Consider the following 24,535-nt stretch of genomic DNA (forward strand, 5'->3'; position numbering starts at 1 on the left):
TTAGGGGAAGGAAAAAAAAAAGAATCAAAGCCAAGATTCCCATTGGTCACCTGACTCCAGGAGCTGGGGCTCCAACCCTCACCAGCACTGTGGCTGCCGGGGTGCTGCCACGTTGGCAAGGGGCAGAGGGGGGCCGGTTCGCTGGAGAACGCAGAGCTGGCAGGCGAGCCGCTGGGTGGCCACACATTGGAACCCCAAGGACAGTGCTGCTGTTGTTCCAATATTGCCTCTTTACTCCGGCTTGTTCCCATTAAAAAAGTGTGTGCTCCCCGGCCCTGCTGGCAGAAGACATGTTAAAAGGGACGGGTTTGCTTTAGTGGCCCCTCCCCACAGTGCATGGAGGCTGGTTGGTGCCCCCCGCTCACTTGTATTAGACATGTGCAAAGACACGGCCGTTCCCCCCCCCGCTCCCAGCTGGGGGCGTTACACAGGCGGGGAAGGAAAGTCTGTGCAAAGTGGCCGAAAGGGGATGCAAGGAGCAGGCTCAAGCTGTGCACAGCCTCAGCTCCAGCCCAGCCGCGGTCCAGCGTCGGGCCCCTTCCTTCCCAGCATCCCGAGGTAAAGTGCGAGGGGTGCAGTCCCAGGGCCAGGCGCCAACGCCCGGCTCAATTGACGGTGCTGCTTCGACTCCTTTCCTCTGTGCTCCCCGCCTCACCAGGCACGGCCCCCGCCAGCGGCAGCACTGCCACGTCATCTGTGGTGGAGAGGAGCGACAGGTTGGCCTTTGGGTTAACCAGCCCCATAGCTCCCCAGCCACAGAAGCACTGTGCAGCCGACCGACCGAGGAGACAGTTTCCATCCCATTGCCCTGAGCTCACCCTGCCCCCGGGGCCATCCAGCTTAACCCAGGTCTCCACCCTGGGCCAGTGCTGCTATCGGGGTCAGGGCGACATCCTGCCCCCCCCACAGAGCTCTCTGGGCCCAGCCTCCAAAATCAGTACTGAGCACTACCCCCAGCCCGCCGCCCTATTGGCACAGATGCTGCAAAGGTCTCAGCCCTCCTCTGCCAGCCCAGCTGCACACGAACAGAACCGGCCAGCCCTGAATGCAGCTGGCCAACAGCCAGCCCCACGCTCTGACCACTAGGCCGCACCGCCTCCCTTCAGTCTAAGCCAAGGGGCACCAACTTCACACAAGTGAGGGCGAGGGCCAGGGCCCGGCTGAGCTTGCAGGCCTGTGCTGCTGGCACCTGCTAAGGGAGACACAAAGATGCCAGGAGAGAGCTCTCCTCACCCCGTGCCCCCCGCCAGCACCAGCTCCCCCGCCCCCAACTCCCTGCATGACAGAGCCAGCAACACGCTGCTGGTCAGTCCAAGTGCCCCGCCGCGAGGGTGGATTTTACACACCTCGCCTGGGTCTGCGGCAGAGAGCAGACCTCAGAGAGCAGCTGGAGCAGGGACTACAGGGCGCCCCCGAAACAGCACCCCCCCGGCCACACTAAAGCCCCCAGGCCAGCTCCCTGCAGGACAATGCAGATGCTTTTCCTTCAGCAGAGCCCCGAGTCAGTGGGGTGGAGACCTGCTTACAGGCCTGGCCCCCAGGGGTCCAGGTACATCCCCACCCTGGGGATCAGGCGCCAGTACCCTGTAGCCAGCTGGGTCTTGAGGGGACGGGCTCCTAGGCCTGCTTGGAGAACAGCTGGAGGGACAGTCCCAGGGAAAGCGCAGGTGCAACGGGGGGCTGGGGCAGGTTTTCTGGTGCATTTCAACGCCACCCCGAGCTGGCTGCAGCAGAGAACGTCCCCCAGCGGGACACGCCCCCCTCCCCCGGCAGCCCCCGCTCCGCTCCTGCCCTCCGGCCCCCCCCAGCCCCGGCACTCACGAAATCGGACCCGGATCGGCCAGATCATAATGCAGCACAGACAGATGGTGGCGACCACGGCGACGCCCCCGGTGACGAGCACCATCACCCAGCGGTAGAACTCCACGCAGCCGGCGCAGCACAGCTGGGTGCTGAAGACAAAGGGGCAGGTGAGGCTCCCGCTGGGCCCCGGCTCCCTCTGCCCCACACATGCACGGGAGGGCAGCGCCGCTGCAGGCTGAACCGGAGCCTGGCGCAGGAGGAGTCGCTGCAGGGGGCAGGAGGGGCGTGTGCTGGCACTGCCAGAGCGTACCGCCCCCTGCTGGTCGGCAGAGGGGGGATAATAGCCTACTGCAGCTCCAGCTCAGGCAGCAGGGAGCGTACTGCGAGTCGGAAGGTTTTGGGCTCTTCCGGCCAACGAGCGCTGGGCGAGAGGAAGGCACTTAGCCGCTCCAGGCCAGGACGGAGACGTCCGCTACAGGGGCCCCAACCCCAGCCCCGATACTTACGGGCAGGGGTGCAGGTTCTGGATGGCCATCACCGCCAAGCCGTTGGCCACCTTGTCTGTGAAGCTCATGGCCCCGTAGACAAAGGCTCCACTGTGCTGCCAGGGAAACCATCATCATCAGCCTCATTCCACTGCCCTGGGCTTGACCCACTTCTGGGCACCCCCTTGGCCTCCTGCGCCCTCAGGTCAGCCCCAGATGCACACTAGGCCCTGCTTGGCCCCCTGCAGATGCATGTGGGCTCCCCTCAGGTCACACCCTAGGCTCTGCACCAGGGCCACTAGCGGGGCAGCTCCTGGGCTGTTCCCCCCCTTGTCCCCACACCAACATACCGTGTTGCTCCCAATGAGGTCAGCCGTCATGGAGAGGGAGGTGACCAGGATGGTGGCCGAGCCGGCCCCGAGCAGCACAGCCGCCCCATAAACCTCTGCCTCGATCTGGCTGTCCAGCACCACCCAGGAGGCGAAGGCTAGGATAATAAGCAGCCCCGCAAAGTAGGTCAGCTGCTCCGGAGAGGGGAGAGAAAACACCCATCAGCACCAGGGCAGAGCATCGCGTGGAGGAAGGGCAGGAACCCGTCAGGGGACAGTGCCCTCGGGGATGCCTAGAGCCAGGCGAGCAGAGGCTCAAGGAACCAGGGGTATTAATTAACGCAAGAGGGCCAGGGAACCTCTCCAGCCCCCTAGCAGCACTGCCGACATGCCGCAGCTTCCCGTCTCCCTCCGCCCCACACAGGCGCCAGGGAGAGGACAGTTCAACTGAACAGCACAGAACCCTGCGAGCCAGACTGGGGCTGCAAACAAACGTTATGGGACTGCGGGGAACTTGAGAAGTGGCCATCGGCTGCCTAAACCACACCGGACCAAGGCCGCCGGCAGACTGGAGCGGTTCAGCCTGCACTCGAAAAGCTTTAGTGGACCAAAGCTCTTCTCCCTCACAAGGGAGGGAGGGCACGAGACAGTGGGATCCGCTACAGTGGGGCAGGGCTAGAGCCAGTTTCAGGAAAAACATGTCCTGGCTGGAAGAGCAGTGGGCCAGCGCAGCCGTCTGCCTCGGGGGGGCGTGGGAGCCCTGCAGCCCTCCAGCCAGGGTTGGGTGTGTGGGTGTGAGACACCTCTTGGCAGGGCTCAGAGCAGCCCAGCAGTCAGACTCTGCCACGGACCCCCAAGTCCCAGTGCACACGCAAATGTCTCACTGACAAAAGCAGTCATAGAAATACAGCCCGGCCCGCTCGCTGCCTTCCCCCTCTTGTCCGGCCGGTTGCACGGCTGGCACTAGGGCCTGTTCTGCAGCTGGGGGCAAACTAGGCCCATTGGTCTCTCTCCCCGGAAGTCTTTAGACTTTAGGTACCAAAGGCCTGGCTGCGGCGTGTGTCTTGGGAAGCGTGCGGGTTACGCATCGACCCGGGAACGGGGCTGGTCCTTCAGGATTTGAAGAACCTTTTTATTGGAGAGATTTGGTTTTCATAACCTCCCCTCTGGGCACGTGGGTGGCATGAGAGAACTGGAGCGACTGCAGCACTCACTTGTGTGACTCCGTGCGAGCCAGCGTGGTGAGCAGAGGCACATGTTTTGCCTGGCGTCGTGCTTGGATGATTCACCTGGAGCGGATACTCTCACCAGGGTCCCCCTTTGCTACCGGGCCCACAGCCACGTCTGCTGAGTTTCTCAGAGCCGCTCTTCCCACTAACCCACCCTAGGCCTGGCAGGGCCACCCAGGCTGGTGTCCTGTCTCTTATCACCGGATGGGCCCCACTGGCTACTCCAGGGCAGACTTAACGCTTCCCACCCCACAGCCTGACTCAGACACCGCACCTCTCACTTTACCGCCTTCTTTTCAACTAGTTCTGAGCTGCTGTCCCCACCAGTGCCCTGTGGCAGTGAGTTCCACAGGTTAATTCCAGGCGAGAGAGTCATTTAATCCTCCTATTATTCCAGAGGCCCATCACACCAGGTACTGTCACCCTCCCCGCCCCTCTCCGAACTCCCCAGCTCCTTTCGGCGCCTTCCTGAGGTGGTGACCAGAGCTGAGAGGTCACAGCAGGTCACCACAATGTGGGACTGTGTGTCTGTTCCTAGTTCGCGCTGCAGGAGTGCCCGCGGACCGGCCGAGGGCAGCAGCGGCACAGAGATGACAGCCCGGGAGGTAGAGGTGACATTTAGCTAAAACTCCCTCTCCGGAGCAGGTGAACTGCCTGCCCGTGTGTGGTCGTGGCTGGCTGGGACCCTATGAACCTGCTCCAGGACGGCATCCCACATGGCACAGAGCCGTGCGGGGGAACGGCGCAGCAGCCAGACAGGAAGGGGACGGGCACGGAGCGTGGCTGGGATGTTCAAGCGAGCAGGGGAGTGACACCGCAGGGGCCTGGCTGGCTGGAGTGCCGAGCGTGCAACTCAGTCTGAGGTCTGCGGGAGCTGCAGGGCCAGGATCAGGCCCTGCACCCCTGTGACTCTGAGCCCTTCTCTGCCCAGGCCCAGAGCAGGTGGGCTTTGGGTGTCTGCTGTGCCCTGAGCAGGCAGCTGCCATGTGGCAGACTGCACCTGGAGTGCCCCTCACCCGCTCCGGTAAGAATCACTGGGCAAGGCCTGCCCAGCGCCCACCAAACACACTGGTCACTGCTGCCCTGGTACGAGCCGGGCGGCAACGTTACAAGCCGCCGGGGGGCGGTGGGAGAAATGGCACGTACTCCACGCCGCAGCACTGCCCAGGCAGAAGCTGGCAGGCGGCTGCCTCCAGCAAGGCCTGTGCGTTCTGCTTTCAAGTGGTAAAACAGTCACCTGGCACAAAGGGGAGACCAAGGGAACTCAAGCAGGTGCAGAGCGGTGGGAACCCATCTCTTGCAGGCCGTCTCCTGAACCTCAGCTGGGAATGCTTTTTTTTGGGGGGGGGGGGGGGGGGGGGGGCGCCGCTAATGAAATGCCCCAGGATTGATTTGCCATCCCAGCAGGAACAGAAGCAGCAGCCCCGGAACTTGAGCTCTGGCCTAAGGTGCCCGGCTGTCAGGCTGTGCTGAGCGAGACCCGGCTTGGGGTTTGACCTAGCTTTGGAAGTGAGGCGCTAGCTGCGTTTTAACCGTTTCAGACTCTTTCACCTCCCGGCTTGCACGCCGTGTGACCTCCCGCTGGCTCTGAAACAGCGCTCAGGTGTCTTTGAGCCAACAGGGCTGGGCCACGCCACTGGGCCAAAGTCATGGGATCCCGTCTGTCGATAAAACGATGGGCTGTACACAGCCGTGTGCTGTTCAGCTGGGGGCTGGGCTGCACGGGACCCGCATTGCTGCAGGGTTGGGAGCCTGGCAGGTCTCCCCGCTGGGAGAGCCGAGACATAACTGCCTGCAGCACAGCCCCAGGGCTGGGGCGACGCGCATATTGGAGATGCGGCAGCAAGCAGGGCGAACGACCGGGCAGGGGGGCTGCAGCCCTGGGAACATCACACCTGCCCTGCAGGATAACAGTCCGTGCAGGGGCCTCCTGGGTGCACAGGCCACGGCTGCAACGGGCATGTTCCCGCAGGCCCAGCCGGGCACGGCTAGAGCGGGACGCTGCCCCCCCGGGCCCACCGACCTACTCACATTTCGGCCGATCCATTTGTTGACGGGCTTCATGAGCAATGAGGAGATGAAGCCACTGACGTACATCACCAGGGGGATGGTAGCGATGAATTTCTGGGGAGCAGAGACAGCGGAGCGCTCGGCTCACAGACACCCAAGAGTCTCCCAGCTACATGGGGTTCCCCCCTCACCGCGCCCAGCGAGGCAGGGACCCCCGGGCGTCACAGGTCGTCCCAGTCCAGTGACTCCATGAGGCACCCCCAGCCCCAGGCAGCGCCCGCCCTCGTGAGCCTCCAGCTGCGCTCTCACCTTGGGCAGCCTCAGCGAGTTGGTCAGGTACATGGCGATGTAGGTCTGCGAGAGGTTCACAATCAGCCGCGTGGCCATGTACAGCATCGCCACCTGGCGGGGGAGAGACACGACGGCGGGGTCACGCCTGCCGCAGCTGGGGGGACGGGGAGCCCGGGGCCTGCTCCACCCACCTGGGGAGACACGGGGTGTCATGGTGACAGGGCACGGGAACCCCAGGGGAGCGCAGGCACCACTGTCCAAAGCTGGGGGGTGCTCTGTCCTGCACCCCTTTCAATCTACAGCCACACCGGCCTCACTGGGCGCCCATAGGCCTGACCAGGTGGGTGCAGGGCCACATGGGGCATCTCTGTACTCCTGGGTCGCCCATACTGCGGCTGGGTCCCCTCCCCCTCGGCACCCACTAGTCACTGAGACTCCTGCCTGGGCCTGAGGGGGGCTGTCGAGCCCCCAGAGAGCGGCTGTGGCATGCCCCACAGCATCTGCTCGCCGCTTTCCCTGGCAGGCCCGGCACTCCCAGGCCAGGACGCTCCTGACCCAGCACTAGGGCTGCGCTATGAACACAGCAGGGCCAGCTCCCCGGGAGCTATTCGGGGCAGACAGACACAAAAGCCACCAGCGCCACTGGCACAGGCCAAGCTGGCGCAGGGCCTGCTTACTCCTCCTGGGCCAAAGGCATGGGCAAGGCAGGGTCCGAGAGGCAGCCAGCGGCAGGGACCTGCCGTCCCCAGAGCTGACCCTGCCCTGCACCCAGGGACGATCCAGCTGTCCATCTGCCACCCCGCAGGGCCCCCGCCCTCCCCACACCTCTCTCCTCATGGGGCTCCCTGCCCCGGCTCTCCCCCCCGCTCGCCCCACACCTGGTAGAAGGCAGGCTCCAGCAGCCAGTGCTTCCAGAGCAGCAGTGGGCGGGGGGGGCTCTTGTGGGCCCTCGGCAGCAGCGGTGTGTGCTCCTGGGGCTCGGGCGGCCTGGCCTGGGGGGCGCACCGCTCCTTGGTGCCCAGGTGGAACAGGAACGAGAACACGGCGCCCACCCCCACCACGATCAGCGCCAGGTTCTGCCGGGATGGGAAGGAGACTCAGTGCCCAGGGTGCCAGCAGGGACGACCCTCTCCAGCCCCCGGCCAGCAGCCCGGGGGCCCAGTGGAAGGGGAAGGCCAGGCAGACCCCAGGCGCTGCCACCTCCAGCCCCCACTTGCACCCTGCCTCCCCCACGCAGAGCAGCCAGGCCAGGGGGCGAAGTCAATGCACAGGGCTGGCCCCTTCCCCTGCCCTGCTCACCCGGAAGACGTGGATGTCGTGCTTGCCCAGGTGATCTGTCGGCCCCGTGTGCCCGAGCTGGAAGTGCAGCAGCAGCCAGGCCACGCTGTACACTGTGACGTTGGCCATCACGGTGAAGGCGTACCTGGGGACGGGATGCAGTGAGTCGCGGGGAGCTGCCAGCCCCGGGCCCAGGCCCGCGAGGGAGTCAGACACCGCTGCCGGGAAGAGCGAGATCCGGTGCCTGAGCCGGTCACACGCCCTCAATCCCCAGCAGTGTCACACACGTGTACAAACCCGCCCGGCACGGGAGAGCGGCGAGTGTGAACACACCAGCGGGCGAATCCGCAGCGACAAGCAACGCTGCCCCCTGCTGGAGGGGGCCAGTGCATGCGAGAGTCAGGCTGTGCGTGTGAGAAAGCTCCCAGCAGCTAAGGATGACCCCCTGGGGCTGTAAGATAAGCTGGCAGGTAACACCTCTGCCCCTGAACACAGCAAGACCTGTCAGTGCAGCTGGCAGAGCCCGTCATTCCAACCCATCCTGGGCAGAGGAGCCCAAGGGGTGCCCACGTCTGGGGTGGAGCCTCCACTCTGCCCAGGCTGGCTGCCTTCCCACTCTCCCCCCAGCTTCCACCTGCCGCCTCCGATTCAAACCCAGCGGGGCTCCTCCCTGCTCTGCGTTCAGGTCAGAGGTGTTACCTGCCAGCTTAGCTTACAGCCCCAGGGGTCATCCTTAGCTGCTGGGAGCTGCTCTGCCTGCCCCCCACCCCCACACACGTCCAGCCTGACTCTCACACACGCACCGCACCACTCCATCACACACACCGACTCCCGGCAGCCGCAGGCAGCCGGACTCCTCTCCAGCCCGGGCAGAGCCGCTCCTGGACCCAGAGAGCCCCGCCTGGCACCAGACAGCACATGGCAGAAGCTACATCCCCCACAGGGGCCACAGCCAGAGCCCCAACCGCTGTTAGACCCACAGCAGCCCAGCCCCTTCTCTCCTCTGCCCCGGGACCCCCCAGCCCCTGCCCAGTGCCTGGGGTTTAACAGACGGCACCGGGAGCTGCACAACCGCCATGGGGCAGACAGACAGACTGACGGTGGACGTGGCACAGACACAGCTCCCGCAGCACTAGCGTGGGCCCCGCATCCTTCCTCCGGACGGTTATCAGCCAGGCACAGGCCCAGCATGGCCAGATAATCGGGCCGGTTTGCTGCTCGTGGGCAGATAAGGAACGCTTTCCCACCTGCTGACTCAGCACCGCACCGGCTCCACGCTCCCCTGCCGAGCCCTGGGGCAGAACCTGGCCCATCGCCAGCGTCTCCGGCGCCCCTCAGGCTCCTCGAGTACAGCTCTTCCCCCAGCAGCTCTGCAGCTGGGCTGGGCGCCAGGCCCCCCATGTGGCTCCAACCTCCGCCAGCCCCTCTAGCCAGGCTGGGGGGCTGAGAGCCAGCCCCCGGCCGGCATGTGCCCTCCTGCCGTGGCGTGCAAAGGGGCAGGGGGCTGGGTTACCTGTCCCTGTCACGGCCCTCCAGACAGGGGCTGTGCAGCTGCGGAGGGGCTGATCACTCACTGGTGGCAGGGACCCAGGAAGAGGGCACGTAGCATCCCTGGGCAGTGCAGGGTGCCCCTCCCCTGGCACACGGCGGGAGGCTGCGGCACAGGGCTGGACCCTCAAGAGAAGGCAGCACTGGCCCAAGGACAGGGCAAGGCGGGGGCACCTGCCTGTGGCTCCTGAATTGGGATATCGCTGGCCCCCTCCTGCCATGAGGTGGCTGCTGCGCCCATCACACCCCTGCCCCAGGCACTGCTGGGGGGCAGGGCAGAGCCCGAGCGCTCCCAAGACACCTGTCCTCGCGCCCATGGAGTGCCTGCAATCCCCGGCTCGGCCAGGCAGCTGGCAAGGGCAGAGCTTGGGCAGCTGCAAGCGCAGGCCTGACTCAGAGCTGGGGGGACCACAGCTGTTGGGGGGCGGGGGGCAAGCAGGATGCAGCGGGGGAGGGGAGAATGACTGACAGCCCAGGGCTCAGAACCAGCCTGGGCCCAGCTGGGGAAATGGGCTCTCGCCCCAGACAGGCCTGGGCGGGGGCAGCCAGGCCAGCCCCACCGGGGTCTGAGGTGGGGAGGGAGCAGAGTGCATGGAGCCCCTCCCCCCGCCACCTGCTGGGCTGCTCAGGTGCTAGGAGCTGGACCCTGCCTCCTGCTGCTGAGAGCCTGGCAAGGCCCCCGGCCCAGCACCTCAGCCTCCCGTGGGCACAATTACCTGTGCCTGCTCCAAGGCAGCTGCAGTCCCCTCCGACCCTGGGGGTAGGACCCACTCCCCTGCACCCGGCAGAGGCCTCGCTCAGGACAGGAGGGCGCGGGGGGGCCTCTATCCCAGGCAGCAGGAGGTTAGCGGCTGGTGCCCGTGCGGGACTGAAGTGCCTACGGAGGAGGAACAACCAGTCCTGCTCCCTGCGCAGCCAGGCAGGAGCTCGGCACAGACTGCAGGGCGCCTGCAAGCACAGCCAGTCGCTCGGCTCGGCTCTGCTCCTTTGCTTAGCGTGTGGGGGGGCATCGGCTTGGGCGCTGCCAGGCAGGGCTGGCGCTCAGGGCTTGGACTCGCTGCCCCAGGCCCTATTCACGCAGTGCTGGTACCAAAGGGGGCTGCACCACGGGCGTAAGGGGCCGCTCCGGCTCCCAGCTGATGGGGAAGCAGTGGGCGCGGGGAGCACCAAGTCCCAGGCCTGCCCCCCCTCACCTGTACGCCGTGAGCTCCACCTTCTCATGGTCGCTGGTCACCAGCTCAGGGATGAGCGACAGGTGGGCGATCTGGGTGGCTGCCCAGCCGAACTGGAAGATGACGACGAAGGGGACGAAGTAGATGAGCGCAGCCCACCGGGGCGTGGCCTCCGTGCAGCCCAGGCAGGGGCTGAAGATGAAGGGGAAAGTCAGGAGGACGCAGATAGTTCCTGGGGAGGGAGGAGAGAGGAGTCAGTGCCGGGCCCGGCTGGCTGCGGGGGCAGGAGCGGTGGGGCGGGCACCAGCCCCGGTTCTGGTTTCATGGCACACAGCTGGCACGGCAGCCTCTGACAGCCGGATCTGACTGGCAGGCGTCTGCGGCGCACCCCCGCAAAGGGTCTCATTCAGCAGGGCCGCCCCAGGGAGTCAGGCAGCCCCATGGGCACATGCCCCCCCCCCCCGCCTCTCAGGCAGCCCCATGGGCACCTGCCCGTCCCCCCCACCACTCAGGCAGCCCCAGCAGCTACTCGCAGGCCAGCGCAGCCCACGTTAGCCAGTCTGTGGAGGCCATGGGAGCAGGCACAGGCCGGGTAGCACCCCAGAGGCGGCTGCCTGCCGGGGGGTGGGGTTCCAAGACGGAGCCAGCCCAGGGCCGGCCCAGCCCAATGACACCGCAGGCCGAACTCCCTCCTCCCCAGGCAGCTCCCCTGCATCCGGCCCAGGCCAGTGCAGTTCAGTGGGATTCGCCAGCCCCCAGCTTGCAGAGTCAGCCGCCCAGGAAGAGAACTGGGGCCGAGAGCGCCTGACCACGCCGCCTGCTTCCAACCAGCCCAGGAGCACGCAGCTCTCCTAGCAGGACAGCTCCTATCCCAGCCAGCGCCAGGGCCACACTAGGGGCTGCACCCAGCTAGGAGCCGGCCCCGCCCCCGCCCCCCGGCTCTAGGGAGGCGAGAGCGACCTGGCAGTGCTGGTTGTTATTCTGGGGCAGCTTTGAGGGCTGGTCGCTGCTCTCCCGAGCCCAAGGCTCTCCAGGCTTTGCTGTTCCAGTGTTCCCCAGAGCGAGGGGAGAGGGCGAGAGCCGAGCCGGGGAGGGTTGGGGCACCCGGACCTGAGTGGGGTCCTGCTGGCCAGAGGAATACATTTGTCTTCCATTTCAGAGATTTCGGCCCCAGAACTCTGCCGAGGTAGACGGCCAGACCCCAGCTGACTTTCACATGGCTCCCGGCCCCTCACACACTTCCCAGGGAGGGGTTCAGCCTGGCTGCCCCAGGGCAGGGGTGGCATCTCCCTCACTTCACAGAGAGGGAGCCTGGCAGTGAGCCAGGACGAGAACCCTGACCTCCCGTCCCCCCCGCCTGCCCCTCATGGGCTGACGTCTCCTGCTGCAGACCCCCTGGCTGGGTACCCCCCTCCCCACAGGGCACCAGCTCCAGCCCTTCCTTGCACAGGCACTACGGGGAGGGAGTCCGGGGAACACATCCCCCTGGCCTGAGACACCGGCACAGTTTGGGAGCTGACCCTCACCACGTGGGGGAGTTGAGCAGCTCCCCTACAGCTGCTTTTCCCAGGCCCGGCCCGGCCCAGCCCTGCCTCTCGGCACACCCCCAGCCTCCCTGGGGCAGGCACCCAGCCCGGGAGGACAAGGGCCCAGTCCCCATCCCCAGCAGAGGACAAAGACGAGCGCAGGCTGGCCCGGAGAGGGCTGACGAGCCACTTTCCTCAGTGGCAGAAGCAGGCAGAGAGCCCCCTCCCTGCACTGCTGGAGGAAAACAGCCTAGATCAGCATAGCAGAGGCCCCCGGCTCAGCAGGCCTGGGGGAGTCCTCGCCCACACGCCATGTTCCCCACCCCACAGCCCAGCCCTGCCGTGTGCGTCACTGCCCAAAGGCGGACTCGAACCTGGGACCTCTGAGCTTCTACAGCCAGGGCGAGCACAGCGGGGTAAGGGCCCCTGACATTTCGAAGGGGGGCGCAGCATGGCCAGCGCCTGGGCCCGAGCTCATCTGTCTCACTCCAACTGTGGAAATCTGTTCCTGGCTCTAGGGGTGTTCACGTTTCTAGACCGACTAACCAGGGTCTAGCTTCCCCAGGGGCTTGTTCTCTTACGGGGGCCAAAAGGCTTTGGGGTTTCTCCTCCTCCCTGAACGTAAGTGGGCCGGCTGGCGGTTTGGATGCCATTAGATGGGCTGGGGCAGCGGGGAGCTGCTAATTGCAGGGATGAGAAGTGGGGCAGGACCCTGCTCTGGGGTGGAGCTAGAAGGAGCTGGCTCTCAGCCAAGATTCACTCTGCCCCAGGTGCCTCTCTGCAGCCAGCTGGCGTGCAGGTTACATGGGCACCAGAGCCCCTTCTGCCCACAGCTTCCTGCGACGCTCCAGACTGGGCCGGGGGGTTTCCTAAAAAGCCCGGCCGGGCTGGAAGCCAGTTCTTAAGGGAAGCCGAGCGACACCAGAGACGCTGTCAGCAGTGTCAGTCCCCCGCAGCTGCTTGGTCAGCACACGCAGCGGAGCCAAATCCGCCTCCCCTGGCGTGGCCGGCAGCTCTCCCCGCGTCCTGCCCTGTACGCAAAGCGCCCAGAGACGCGCGGGGCCAAACGCCCCCAGGTGCACACCGGGGCTTCCCATCCCTCCCAGGCAGTACAGCCAGAGCCCTGTCTCCACTCTCCGCACAGCTTGCCCTGGCGCGAGTCCCCCGGTCGCGTGATGGGCTTCGAAGAGCTGGTCTGACCCCGTCTGCCCCAGAGGGGAAGTTCAGCTCTCGCCCCTCCTTTGGCTTCCAACAGGCTCCTAACAAGACGCCTTTTTCTAGGCTTCTGCCGGGCTTTGCCTACGGGGGCGACGTTGGCAAGGGGCAGGAAATGTTTCTCATCCCCAAGCGGTGTGGGTAAGCTGACCTGTCCATCTGCCTCCCCTTCTGCAGACAGGCACATGGGCACCCCCTGGAGATCTCCCCGCCCTGAGTGCCAGGCCCAAGTCCCAGCCCCACAGGCCTGAAACTCAGGCCCCGTCTAAGCAGGAAGGTGGGACCAGTCTGGGCTCAGATCGTGCATGTAACAGTTCAGAACTTGTCTGCAGACAAACACTCGCCCAAGTACGGCAGGAGAGGGACGGACGCAGATCAGCGATTCCCACTGAACGCCAAAGGCAGACGCAGCCCTGGGCTTCGGGCTGCACCTAAACCTCAGGTCGGCCCCTGGAGAGGCTCTGAAGCATGACAAGTTCCACCCCAGAGATGGCACTAAACCGGTAGGCGACAGGGCCGGCTGGGCACTGCTTCCAGGGGCAGAGCGATGACAGAGCCCAACTTCCTTCTGGCCACTGCAGCCGCTGTGTTACGCACACACCCACGTGCACCACACACTCACGAGAATGCTCGTGCAGGGAAGGGAAACGGGTTTGTATTTAATGCAACCCGGTTCCCAACTGGCCTGCGGCTGTTTCCTTCAGCTCTTCCCTGGGACCAGGGCAGCCACACAGGGCCGGCACCCATTTCATTTCCCCTTAAATTAAACCAGCTCCTCTCTCTCACACACACACACAAGCTCCAGGACGGCTGACTGGGGGTATGGGAGAGTTGCCCCAGGGCCCAGAGCTCCAGCCACCACCACTGCAGCAGGAGCTCTAGGCTCCTTTGAAGTGCTAGTAGCGCTGCTACACTCAGCTATGGGGGACTCAGCGCTGCTAAGGGGTGACTGCCCTTGGCCCTGCCCCTTCTACATTTGGCCCCGCCTCTTCCAGGAGCATGGAGCCAGCCCCCCCCCCCCCCTCCCACTTTGCCCCAGGGCCCAAGGTGGCTGTCGACCCTGTTGACAAGCCCCATGACCAGGGGAGCATTTCTCCCTCGACCTGCCTTCAGTAAAAGGGGGAACCAGGCCGAGAGCAGACAGTCACACAGGCAGCGGGGTGGCAGAGCTGGGAAATCCAGGCAAATCTCACGAGTGCAAATCGCTCACCAGGAGTTCCTCTCTGTGCTCTGACGCAGCTCCCCCAGAATGACTCACTGGACAGAAGAGGAACACGCTTCCAAGAGACAAGAGTCCCTGGGGTTCAGTAACAAACAGGCTCGCCCGGCGCTACTCACAGGCTGCCTTAGACACATGACTGAAGCTAGGTAACAGCAGCTCGCACAAGAGCACGGCTGGGGTAAGCCCCCATCCTAGCGTGGCCTGGACACGCTTCCGTTCCACGGACCACGCCCGCGGACAGCTTTTGCAGCCTACACCAGGCAGCTGTCCCTGGACGTGCTGTGTCCGTCCTTCCTGCCGCATGGAGGGAGAGATCCGTGGGGTTGTAAGAAATCAGCCTCACGACACAGCCCATGAGCCAGAGTGGACTCTGACACGTCTTTCATGAGCGCCCGAATCAAACGCCCTAATCCTGGGACGCGATCAGATCTGGGCCAGCTTGAAAGCCGCCTCTTATTCCAGCCTGGGGACAGACAACTGCAGTCACAGCCCCAGCCAGGGGCTGCCCTTGAGTGGGGAGCTCAAAGGAGCTGCGTCCCCCAAAGCAGGTCAGGAAAAGCCTCTAGCACCAGGACAAGGCGACAATGGCATGAAAGGAGCCAGACCCCCTGTTACTGCTCCTCTGGGGGACTCCTGCAGCTCCTGCCTGCAGCCATGGGAAGGTCTGTTCCTCAGCTTGGCCTCGTGACAGGTTCAGGCGAGTAACAGTTTTGTACAGACACCACATGAAAGGGGCTCCTGGCAGCAGGAGATAAAAGGGCTCAGGAGGTTTCATCAGATGCACTGGGGCTGAGGGTTGGCTGCAAGTCACAAGGGTTTAATTTAGAGATGGGCTCAAAGCTAAACCACCTCTGGGGGCCGTTAGGATCAGATGACAGGCTCAGGTCCCCATTTCTGCCAGTTAGGAGCCGGATGTAATGCAAGGAGGGGCCTGTGGCTTAGCACCAGGTGCTTAGACATGGCCTAAGTCTCCACTAACCATCAGCAGGGAGGTTTGGTGGCAGTTTCTCACACCCCCACACAACGAGTCCTCACCCGGCTTTGCATCCAGCTGCAGAGCCTCAGGTATGTGGGCAAGGCCAGTTTTCCCCTGGTTTGGCTCGAGAGCCTGGTTGTCGGGGGATGGATCGCTGGGTGTGGGACAGCAACACCAGCACAGGCCGCAGCCCCCTTGGGTGGGGCAGGGCACTGCACAGAGGAACTACAGCCCCTGCCCTGTGGAGCAAACAGCCTAACCAGACCAGACCAGCAAGGGGTGGGAGAGGAAACTGAGGCAGGGAACCAAGAAGGGACTTGCCCACGGTCACCCAGCAGGTCAGTGGCAGAGCCAGCAGCAAAACCACCTTTCCCAAGCCTCAGTCTAGACTAACACCCCCACCCCACTGCCCAGGAAGATGGACTCACAATCCTGAGCCAGGGAGGAAGACTATGTCAGGGTCAGCTGGCAGCAGACTTTGGCTCCTTCCAACCACATGCGAGTCTGGAGGCTACGTCTGACACAGCAAAGACAACGGTGTCTCACCCACAGCAGGTACAGGCTGCCCCAGGTATGAGCAATCCCCACCCCCAAAGTCCTGCATGGGCTTGGCTTTGGCCCAGCTGCTTTTGCCTGGAGCCATGCAGGGAGCATGACGACCCCACCAGTCCCAGACGCTCCTGGAGGGATGTTTCCAGCTGGCTGCCAATCCGGAGCAGTGACTGCAGCTCAGGAGAGCTGTGCATGCCCTGGGTGCAGGGTCAGACGGAGGATCTCCCCTTCCAGCAGCCTGGAAAACAAAGGCCCCACTCAAACGGACCAGCCCACGGGGCACCCAGAGCAGCGAGAGCCTCAGGCAGGGTGTGCCTACACAGCATGCAACTGCCATGCCAAGGCTGGCTGGCGCTGGCAAAGGCAGAGAGTGGCTGTTCCACAGGCAGGTCCTGGAGAGAAAGTGGCCCCTGAGGGACTCCTGGGGCCCCTGCATGGAGAACTGCTGGAAAACGTGGGGCACTTCCCGTGCCTTCGAAGTCATCTTTCTGCTAAAGTCGACATTGATGCAAAAATCCAGCATCGCCCAAGCCACGCAGGCTCTGCCTTCGCCCGCCTGAGACAAAGGGTCTTCGAGAACCAGGACAGTTATCCCAAGACAAAGCTCATCGCATCCCACATACACATGTGAAACCTGGACAACGTTCAAGTATCCCTTGAGGGTACTCGATCATCATCAACTCAGGAGAATCCTACATCTCTCTTGGGCGGATAGGCGCACGAACACTCGTGTCCTGGAAGAGTCGAACATGACCAGCATTGAAGCCATCATCATTTGTCACCAGCTTTGTTGGACTGGTCCTGTGGTTCGGATGTCTGATTGGCGCCTCCCAAAACAGATTCTGTTTTCTGAGCTGGAGGAAGGACAGGGGAGCACTGGGGGCCGGAGGAAGCGATATACGGACGGGCTGAAGGTTCACGTGGAAAAGTGCAGTGTCGGTGTCGACACTTGGGGGAACCTTGCCCAAGACCATCCCCAGTGGAGAGCAGCAATCTGTGAGGGGTGGCGCAATTAGAGAGGTCCCACTGCAGCGCAGACGAGGAGAGGCGGAGAAGAAAAGAGCATCAAAAACTGCCCTGCACTCCTCCAACAGCTACCAACACCTGCCCCTTCGGCGAAAGACCTGCAGCTCCAGAACTGGACCACTCAGCCATCAACAGACTCACAAATAGGAGGGTGACATGAAGACGTCCTACTCGTTAGAGAGATGCTGCCCTGCTTCCCAGGCCTTGGCTGCTAGCAGGTTGCTGTGGTGCGAGCAGGGGAAGGGAGGCTCAGTGATGAGTGCACCAGCCTTGGACACAGGCAATTTGGGGCCAGCTCCTTTCCCTGCCACAGGCTCACTGGCTGGGTAACCCTGGGCAGATCACTGGGCAGATCACCCAGTCTACACTGCACCCCAGGCTGTGGACTTGCTGTTTCCAAGCCCAGGGTTCACTTCTGCTGGACCTGGGACTCACAGTGACACTGCACAGCACAGACCTGCAGCTTGAGCTGCATCCACACTGCAGAACAAGATGTGATTTGAACCACTGTGCAACTGGGGCTCTGACTGTCAACTCTCGTGCCACCAGCAGGTCCTAGGAGCCGGGTCCTGTGCATTTGCTGAGCCCTGCCAGATTGATCTGAGTGGATGGAAGCGTTAGCTCTGGTTCATGCCCAAGGCAGAGCTCAGACTTAACATGCAGTGAAGACACACCCTCAGCCTCCCCGTGCCTTGACAGGGGACAGCAGAGCCTGGTTTGAGAGAGTGCTGTGGGTGTGAGGAGCACGGATACCATGGTGATGAAAGTACAGTAGATGAGACAAGGAAGACAGAGCAGCTTCCAACAGACCCCCCTATCCCGGCAAGAGACCAGGTGTCCTCTCCACCCACTGAGCTGGGGATCCAAATCACGTCCCCAGCCCTCACTGGGCCGCAGCCAGCTGAGCACCAGCATCTGTCAGCCAGCGTGCAGAACAAAGCAGGCAACTTACGAACTAAACACCGCAGATCACCTGCTCTTTGTAACCTTCCACTCATCACAAAACATGAGAAGCCTGGCTCCTGGACTGTTTCTGGCTTTGCCTGGGGTTCTTGAGCCCTTACTCAAATCTCTCCCGCATTCTTCATCCAAGCTTCGCCTGTGTAAGAAGGGACAGACCTTCGCTCCCTGTGAGGGCCACAAAGGTCCCTTGGGAAGCTCAGGTTTGACAAGTGTCCCAAGAGGAATTTCAGGGATGTGTTCTTCCAGGCCAACTCTCTGGGGCCCAGCCTTCTTTGTTCTTAAGCATCTACTGGTCTGTGTCAAGCCACCCTGCAGAAATGAAGCAACATGGAGAAGATGCATCCTGGGGTTAACTCAGCACTTCTCCCCAGCAGTCAGGGGGTTTTGCATTCCACTGAGCTGCAGGAAAGGGACTGGCTTGTACCCATTACACCACAGTTATCAGACAGACACATCAGAGAGGTTTTATCTTAAGAGTACCTGCTGTCAATTGCTTCACACTAACTGACAGCTGCTCCGCTGGAATCCTGCCCATGCCAACATGAGACATCCCTACAGCAACTTCTCCAGGAAAGCCACAGCAGGGGGTCAGTGGTAGAAGGTGCATTTAATCCCACCCCTTCAAGGGCTGCTCTACTTTGGGAATGGGAATCAATATGGCCACAGCTCTTGACGTGAGATTTGACCCTTTGTGTAGATGGCACTGGGCAGCCAGAAAAATTCTTCTATCAGACTAACTACTGGGGACTACCTTCCACATGGGTCAGAGAACCCCTCCTGTGGGCAGTGTGTTTCCAGAGCGTACGTATCCCAAGAGGAGCAGGCACCTGGGCTCCTACAGCAGAACAGAGCCAGTCCATCAGGACCCAGCCAGCAGGCAGGGCTCAAGGCTGCATGCTGACAATGGGACCTGGCCAGTGCATGCTGTAGTCCAGCAGTTCCCAACCTTTTCCAGGCAGGGTCCCAGTCTGACAATTCAGGAAGAACTGGTGACCCAAGGCAAGTCAAAAACCAGGGGGAGAGCGGGAGAGCAGAGCCGTAACTAGCTAATTTTGCGCCTGAAGCAAGAATATAAAATTGTGCCCCCTCAGGTTTATATATTCATAGTTATTTCATAGAAAAGGGGAAATACATTAATAAAATAGTAACACTATGTTTACTACAGTTAGTCAGAGCTGTGGTGATGGAAAGACACCTCCCCAAACTGCTTCCCCCCACCTTAAACCACACAGTCAGGGGCTTGGAGAGTCATACTGAGGGGCTAGGAGTCACTCAGGCTGCAGGGGGCTAGGGGAGTCACACTCAGGGGCTAGGAGTCACTCAGGCTGGAAGGAGCTAGGGGAGGCACAGGGACCCCTGTGGGTGGAAGCAGGCTTGGGCACAGAGCCCCGGCTGGCAGCGCCAGCTGCAGGGACCCCATCTCCTGCAGAGGCTGGAAGTCAGGGAGCTGATCACTTTTGCCTGCCCTCCCTCCCAGACTCAGGCCCTCACCTTACCTGAGCTGGGCACTGCTCCTCAGATAGGCAGTTCTCTGCCCAGCAGCTGAAATGGTTCTCAGTTTAACTCATTGGCTTAACTGCCTGAGGCTGTTAATCCAATTAAGAAATTGAGAACCACTTCAGGAGTGTGAATGGCTTAATAGCCACCTCTGGAGCTGCCCAGCCCAGCCTGTGACCCTTTTGAAATGTAATCGTGACCCATGTTTGGGTCCCAACCCACAGGCTGGGAAATGCTACCTGGAGTAAGTTGGAGCATAGGGACCTGAAGGCACAGGACCCAAGGCAATTGCCTCCGCTCAGCTTGCCCTACAGCCGTGCCTGCACCAAAATGTTCCACCTTGTCTGCACTACAGTTTGGTCAACACAAACCAAGCAGCGGCGCACACACCGAAAGTCTCCTGGCCCTACTGTAACTCCCCCTGTGCCAACACAATAAAACCGCCTCAGCAAGAGACGGGGCTTGTGTCAGGGTAAGCAAGGACATGCATATGTGAACGCAGCCTTCCCAACACAGGCTGGGGGCTGTCAGCCTGGTCAATTTCATGCTTCCCTCAAAAAGCTGTGAAATTGACAGGGGCTCCCAACTCCGCAGTCAGGCTGCTGCCGGCCTCCTCCCATCCAGGCTCCCAGCTTGGGCTGCCCCCTAGATTCCCCACTCCATGCAGGGAGCCCTGCAGCCCCCCTGGGTCCCAGCTCCCCACTGAGAGCATTGCCAGTGAACCAGACTCTGCCTACAGCTTGTAGGGAACTCCCCAGCAAAGGCAAGAAGCCCTGGGCAGCAGCTGGGCTCTCCAACAGAGGTTATCTTCGCTCTTCTCAGAGGCTACATTTACACATCAGACTGTCACCTGCTCACCACAGGGGTTGAACTGGGAGATAAACATACATCCGAAGACTCGGTGCTCTAGCCAGGAACTAGGGCAGACTTGTATCCAGGTTCAGAGCAGGTTAGGGCAGGACCTGTTTGCATGAGGGCCAGTCAAACCAGAGGAGTGCCCCAGTAATGCCCTGGATTTCCCTCATGCTGCTCACACTGGTAATGTCCCAGCGGGTGCACCTACACCACAGTAGAGATGGCTAAGGACAGCACCAGCCCCTGATACAGTCTGCAGCAAGATGGTATTGTGAAGAATTCATACACAAACGGCTGCAGCATTCATTAGCCCAGACACTCTTAAGCCAGTCACCCCCACCTCCTCCCAGCAGAGGTTAACTCCCTCAGCCCCTCACTCAGCAAGGCTCCCCACAGCCTTAGAGCCCACCCCCCCCAGTGTAAATGAGCCCTGCTCTCAGGAGCAAAGGTCTGCAGGATCAGGTCCTACCTTGGCCTATGCCATCTCCATGGCTCACCTTGCACTGCCTCAAGCTCACAGATGGCTTCTCTGCACTCTGCTTAACAACTGCCACATTCCACCCCAGAAGTGGCTGCATTTCCCCAGGGGTGGAGGGGGAGCCATCCCCAGGTTGTACGTATCCCTTTCCACCATGCTTTGAAACCCTAGTGTAACAATTTGGGAGCCACCCCCAGCCTGGGCGATACACGAAGTCACAGAGCCATCCTGCAGGTCCCTTCCCTGGGGTCCCCCACAGGGTTCCTCCCCCCTGCGCCGCTGGAAAGGGGCTTTGGGGCAGTCTGCACCTGAAGCCCTGCAAGGCTTTCCTGGAAAGGAGAGGCCTCCAGGGAGGAGCAGCCACAGGGCCAGTCTAACCCCCACACCTAGGTGCGGCTCACAATCCCAGGTAGGGGTACCTAGACCAGGTCACAGAAAGAATGTGACCTCTACAGCCGAGGGTGGGAGTCAGTTGACCTTTAGCTCTTGCGCTAAAGGCGCCTGAAGTAAGCTCCAGAGCTCCCCGGTTCGAGTCCATCAGCTTCCAAAGAGCCCAGCTCCAGGGAAGGGACCAGAGCTGGGGGAGGGGGCAGCAGCCCAGCCCTGCGGCGGGCGAGCGGCGGCTGCAGTACCGAGGCCGGCCAGCCCAGCCGGAGGGCAGCGCAGGGACACTGGCGTGCAAGCGCCCGGCCAGGGCCCCGGGGCTCGCCTGGGGGCGCTCGGCCTGGTGCACCCCGCCCCACCCCCGGCCGCCCCTGCGCCTTACCCGCCAGGTGCCAGGACTTGCGGCGGCCGTAGCGGCCGCAGCCGGCCGAGCGGTCGGACTCGAAGCCCACGAGCGGGGTGCAGACGCCGTCCGCCACCTGGCCCACGAGCAGCAGCGCGCCCGCGTGCGCGGTGGAGAAGCCCAGCACGGCGTGCGCGAAGACCAGCAGGTAGGTGAACCACATGGAGGCGCACAGGTCGTTCAGGAAGTGCCCCAGGGCGAAGCTGAGCCGGGCCAGGGCCGGGAGCGGCGGCGGCGGCTCCGGCTCAGCCATGGCGGGGCTCTCGGGGCTGCCCGCGGCGGCATCCAGCGGCGCGGCCCCGGGTTTTACGGCCCCGCTCCGCTGCGCCGAGCCCCCCGCCCCGCCGCAGCCACTGGGGCCGGGGGAGGGAGCGCGGCCGCAGGGCCGGGGCAGGGCTGTGCCGGCGGGGGCGGGCACTGGCGGCGGGGGGCGGGGCGCGGCGCGGTGCGGTGCGGCGCGGCTGTGATTGCTCGCCGCCCGCCGAGCCTCTGCCGCCCCCGGGCCTCAGTTTCCCCCGGTGCGGCGGGGGGGAGGGCGCAGGGAGCCGCTGGGGAAGGCGCCGCGCCGCCCCAGGGTGAGCGGGGAGGGACTTGGGGGGGCAGCCCCGCCCCCGCCCCCGGCAGGGCCCGGTGTGACCGCCCCACTCCCGCCCCCCGGCAGGGCCCGGTGTGACAGCCCCCCCACCTGACAAGCCCCAGTGGGACAGCCCCCCCACCCCAACAGGCCCCGGTGTGTCAGCCCCCCCCCCACCTGCCGAGCCCCGGTGTGACAACCCCCCCACCCCCCGGCAGACCCCGATGTGACAGCCCCCCCCACCCGCTAGACCCCGGTGTGACGGTGCCCTCCAGGACAGATCTCGGTGTACACGGAGCAGTGTTTCCGTGGCACTGTTGCACTGAAAGCAGCGGGGACCCAGCTTTAGTTGAGGGGAGAGCAGCTCCCCTGGTTCCCTTTGCAGCCTTGCGGCATTAGGATGGCATGTGTGGGGTTGGAGCTGGATCCAGTCAGGCCTGGGAGGAGAACGGCTCATTTTACAAGGGAAGGAAGCTAATGGGTGCAGAGGAAATGCCCCAGGCCAGCTGGTGCAATAAGCAAAGCTCCTCCCTTGCTGTTAGTCCAGACATGAAGGAGTCTCCTAGGGAATTCAGTGGCTGTCATGGCTACTCCCTACTCTTGTCCTTGCAACCTGAACAGGGCCCGGCAAGGTGTTTCCAGTCGGAGGCCATATTGGTGATGCAGGCAGCTGGGGGTTTTGACGCAGTCGTGTTCCCTTGCAGAGGCGATGCCTGAAGTCCTGTTTCCCTGAACACAGCAACACGACACCCAACAGCAGAAGACAGGCAGCTCCTTTGCTCACTCTCCCAAGCCACTTTCTCCAGCCAGCACTGGGCTCCCAAAGCTTTCCCTCAAGGCCCCGTCACCAGTGTGTCTGCCTGGGGCTGGCTGTGCCCAGATTCACGCACACAGCCAGAGGCCATTCCTCCACTTGGAGCAGCAGCCCTGCATTTGGAACCACTTTGGCCCTTGTGTTCAGCTGAGCTGCACAGACCCCACAGCCAGAGAGAGCACTGTGACCATGTGGTCGGACCGCCGCAGCTGAGCTTGCAGCCGGGCGTTTGCATGTGCCTGTGCTTTAGGTGTTGCTGCTGTTCTGTTGTCCCTTCACATTTCCCCCGACTGAAAGACAGCAGCTATGTTCAACCCCACCAGGCTTTCCAAACCAGCGATCAGGGTCCAAGCCCAGCACCTCCTGTCTCTTGAGCACTTATGGACGCCTTTAACCTCATTGCAGTCAGTGGGACCAGTCCGCCAGTCAAGTTACTCAGGAGCCAAAGGCTACCAAGTAACTGCCCTGGCATCGCATGCGAACAGGGAGCTCTCTAGGGAAGCATGTTTGTGCAATGAGAACAATGTGAACCAGTGGTTCTCATTAAACAAGTGATTGTTTTGCACTGTGACTGGCTTATGAATCATCCCACTCCAAAAGGCTGCACAGACAGCAGAGAGAAGGGGCCCAGCTGAACAGACAAGGGCTCTGATTCTGCATTCATTATGTTTTGTCCGTGCAAAGCTTGTGCTAAACACAAAAGCAGGATTCCCCTACCCTGACCTGCACCTGACACCCATTGGCTCTGCTGTGAACTACACCAGGCGCAACTAAGGCAGGTAAGCATCAGGCCAGCTGTCCCTTGCTTGAGAGAGTTACAGTGTAAAGGCCTGATCCTGCAAACGCTACCACTGCCTAGTTCCTCAAATGTATTTAGGCACCTAACTATAGCTGAGGACCTGGGCCATGCTTACCCCAGTGAGTAATTGTATGACACCCGTGAGCCAGCTGATGGTAGTTAGGTCAGGCCCTAAATAAATATACCCTAAGATTTAGTGTGAGTGAAAAGTATTAAGGGAGGACACAGTTTTCAACCCTGGTGTGTAGAGAGGAAAAGGGCCATCAGAGACCGAGGTGTTATTTATAGCATTCAAATTAGGCACTTAAAATAAATCCATTGCTTCTTGCTACTGGGGGTTTTGCACCAATGCACAGTACACGCCCCTTGGGTAGATGCACCAGCAGCGAAAGTGGTTTGCACCAGCGCAGCTTACTCCAGCTGGTGCAGGGCAAACAACCTGTGGGACATGCTCTGAATACAGAGCCCAGCTGTCAGAGGACTGAGCTGGCCCTTCTTTGGGGACAGTGTTTTCAGCTCGGCTGAGCTAGTTGCCCCTGGGCAGATTGACTGCCTGGCTTCACTTGTTAGCATTTCCCCGCAGCAGCCAGGAGCCTGCATGTGCGGCTTAATTAGCCTTGTCTAGCTGAGCCCTGGTGGTTCCAGGAGACCTGGGTGACTTCCGTTGCGTTCACCATGCCCAGTGCGGTGGGGTGGGTGAGCTGCTTTAAAGAAATGCTGCCAGCCGGGTAGGGGCCGACCTGCCTTGCCTCTCACAGTGGGTTCTTGTGCTGCTCTCACCCCTGGACTCTCAAACCCTTTTGCGACCTGGGGCAGATCTCCCTAGGCTGGAACGACTTTCCTTTGCTCGTCCCGGGTACCTTGGAGCCCAGCCCCTCACCAGCTCCAGGGCCCTGCCCAGCCGGTGCAGAAGAGAAGAACTCAGCGCCAGTGGGAAGTTTCCATGCCCTAGGGTGGCAGGCCTAACTCCTCCTCCTACTCCCACCCCCCCACCTCCCAGGGCCCTCCCCCACCCTGTTAGCTGGGCACACCCACCCTGACAGATGCTCTCAGCGCGTGCTTGCATTCCACGCCATTTCTCTTACTGAAGAGCAAGCTAAAACCAA

At 62.4% G+C, this 24,535-nt stretch overlaps 1 protein-coding gene and 1 long non-coding RNA gene across 4 annotated transcripts in view; one reads left to right on the forward strand and one right to left on the reverse strand.

Annotated features, from left to right (window-relative positions):
* MFSD12 (major facilitator superfamily domain containing 12) lies at positions 1–21,650 on the reverse strand. 2 transcript variants are annotated; one of them, XM_074978563.1, is made up of 10 exons: positions 21,222–21,650; positions 10,167–10,377; positions 7,447–7,570; positions 7,026–7,223; positions 6,166–6,258; positions 5,878–5,970; positions 2,639–2,809; positions 2,310–2,399; positions 1,822–1,952; positions 1–694 (listed from the first exon to the last, which is right to left on the reverse strand). In XM_074978563.1, the coding sequence occupies exons 1-10, from the start codon at positions 21,493–21,495 to the stop codon at positions 691–693; spliced, it is 1,389 nt and encodes a 462-aa protein (XP_074834664.1). In that variant the 5' UTR covers positions 21,496–21,650; the 3' UTR covers positions 1–690. The 2 variants fall into 2 exon arrangements, with proteins under 2 accessions (XP_074834664.1, XP_074834663.1); XM_074978562.1 differs by having other exon boundaries at positions 6–694; positions 2,310–2,404.
* Positions 21,261–24,535, forward strand: part of LOC142002439 (uncharacterized) — a 9,794-nt gene continuing 6,519 nt past the window's right edge. The window contains exons 1-2 of one of the 2 annotated variants that reach the window (XR_012642670.1): positions 21,267–21,390; positions 22,521–23,409. This is a non-coding gene — a long non-coding RNA (uncharacterized LOC142002439). Of the gene's footprint in view, positions 21,391–22,520; positions 23,410–24,535 lie in introns of both variants that reach the window. The other variant, XR_012642669.1, reaches the window with a different exon arrangement.

The sequence above is a fragment of the Carettochelys insculpta genome, chromosome 27, assembly GCF_033958435.1.
Source record: "Carettochelys insculpta isolate YL-2023 chromosome 27, ASM3395843v1, whole genome shotgun sequence".
Taxonomy (NCBI): Eukaryota; Metazoa; Chordata; order Testudines; family Carettochelyidae; genus Carettochelys; species Carettochelys insculpta.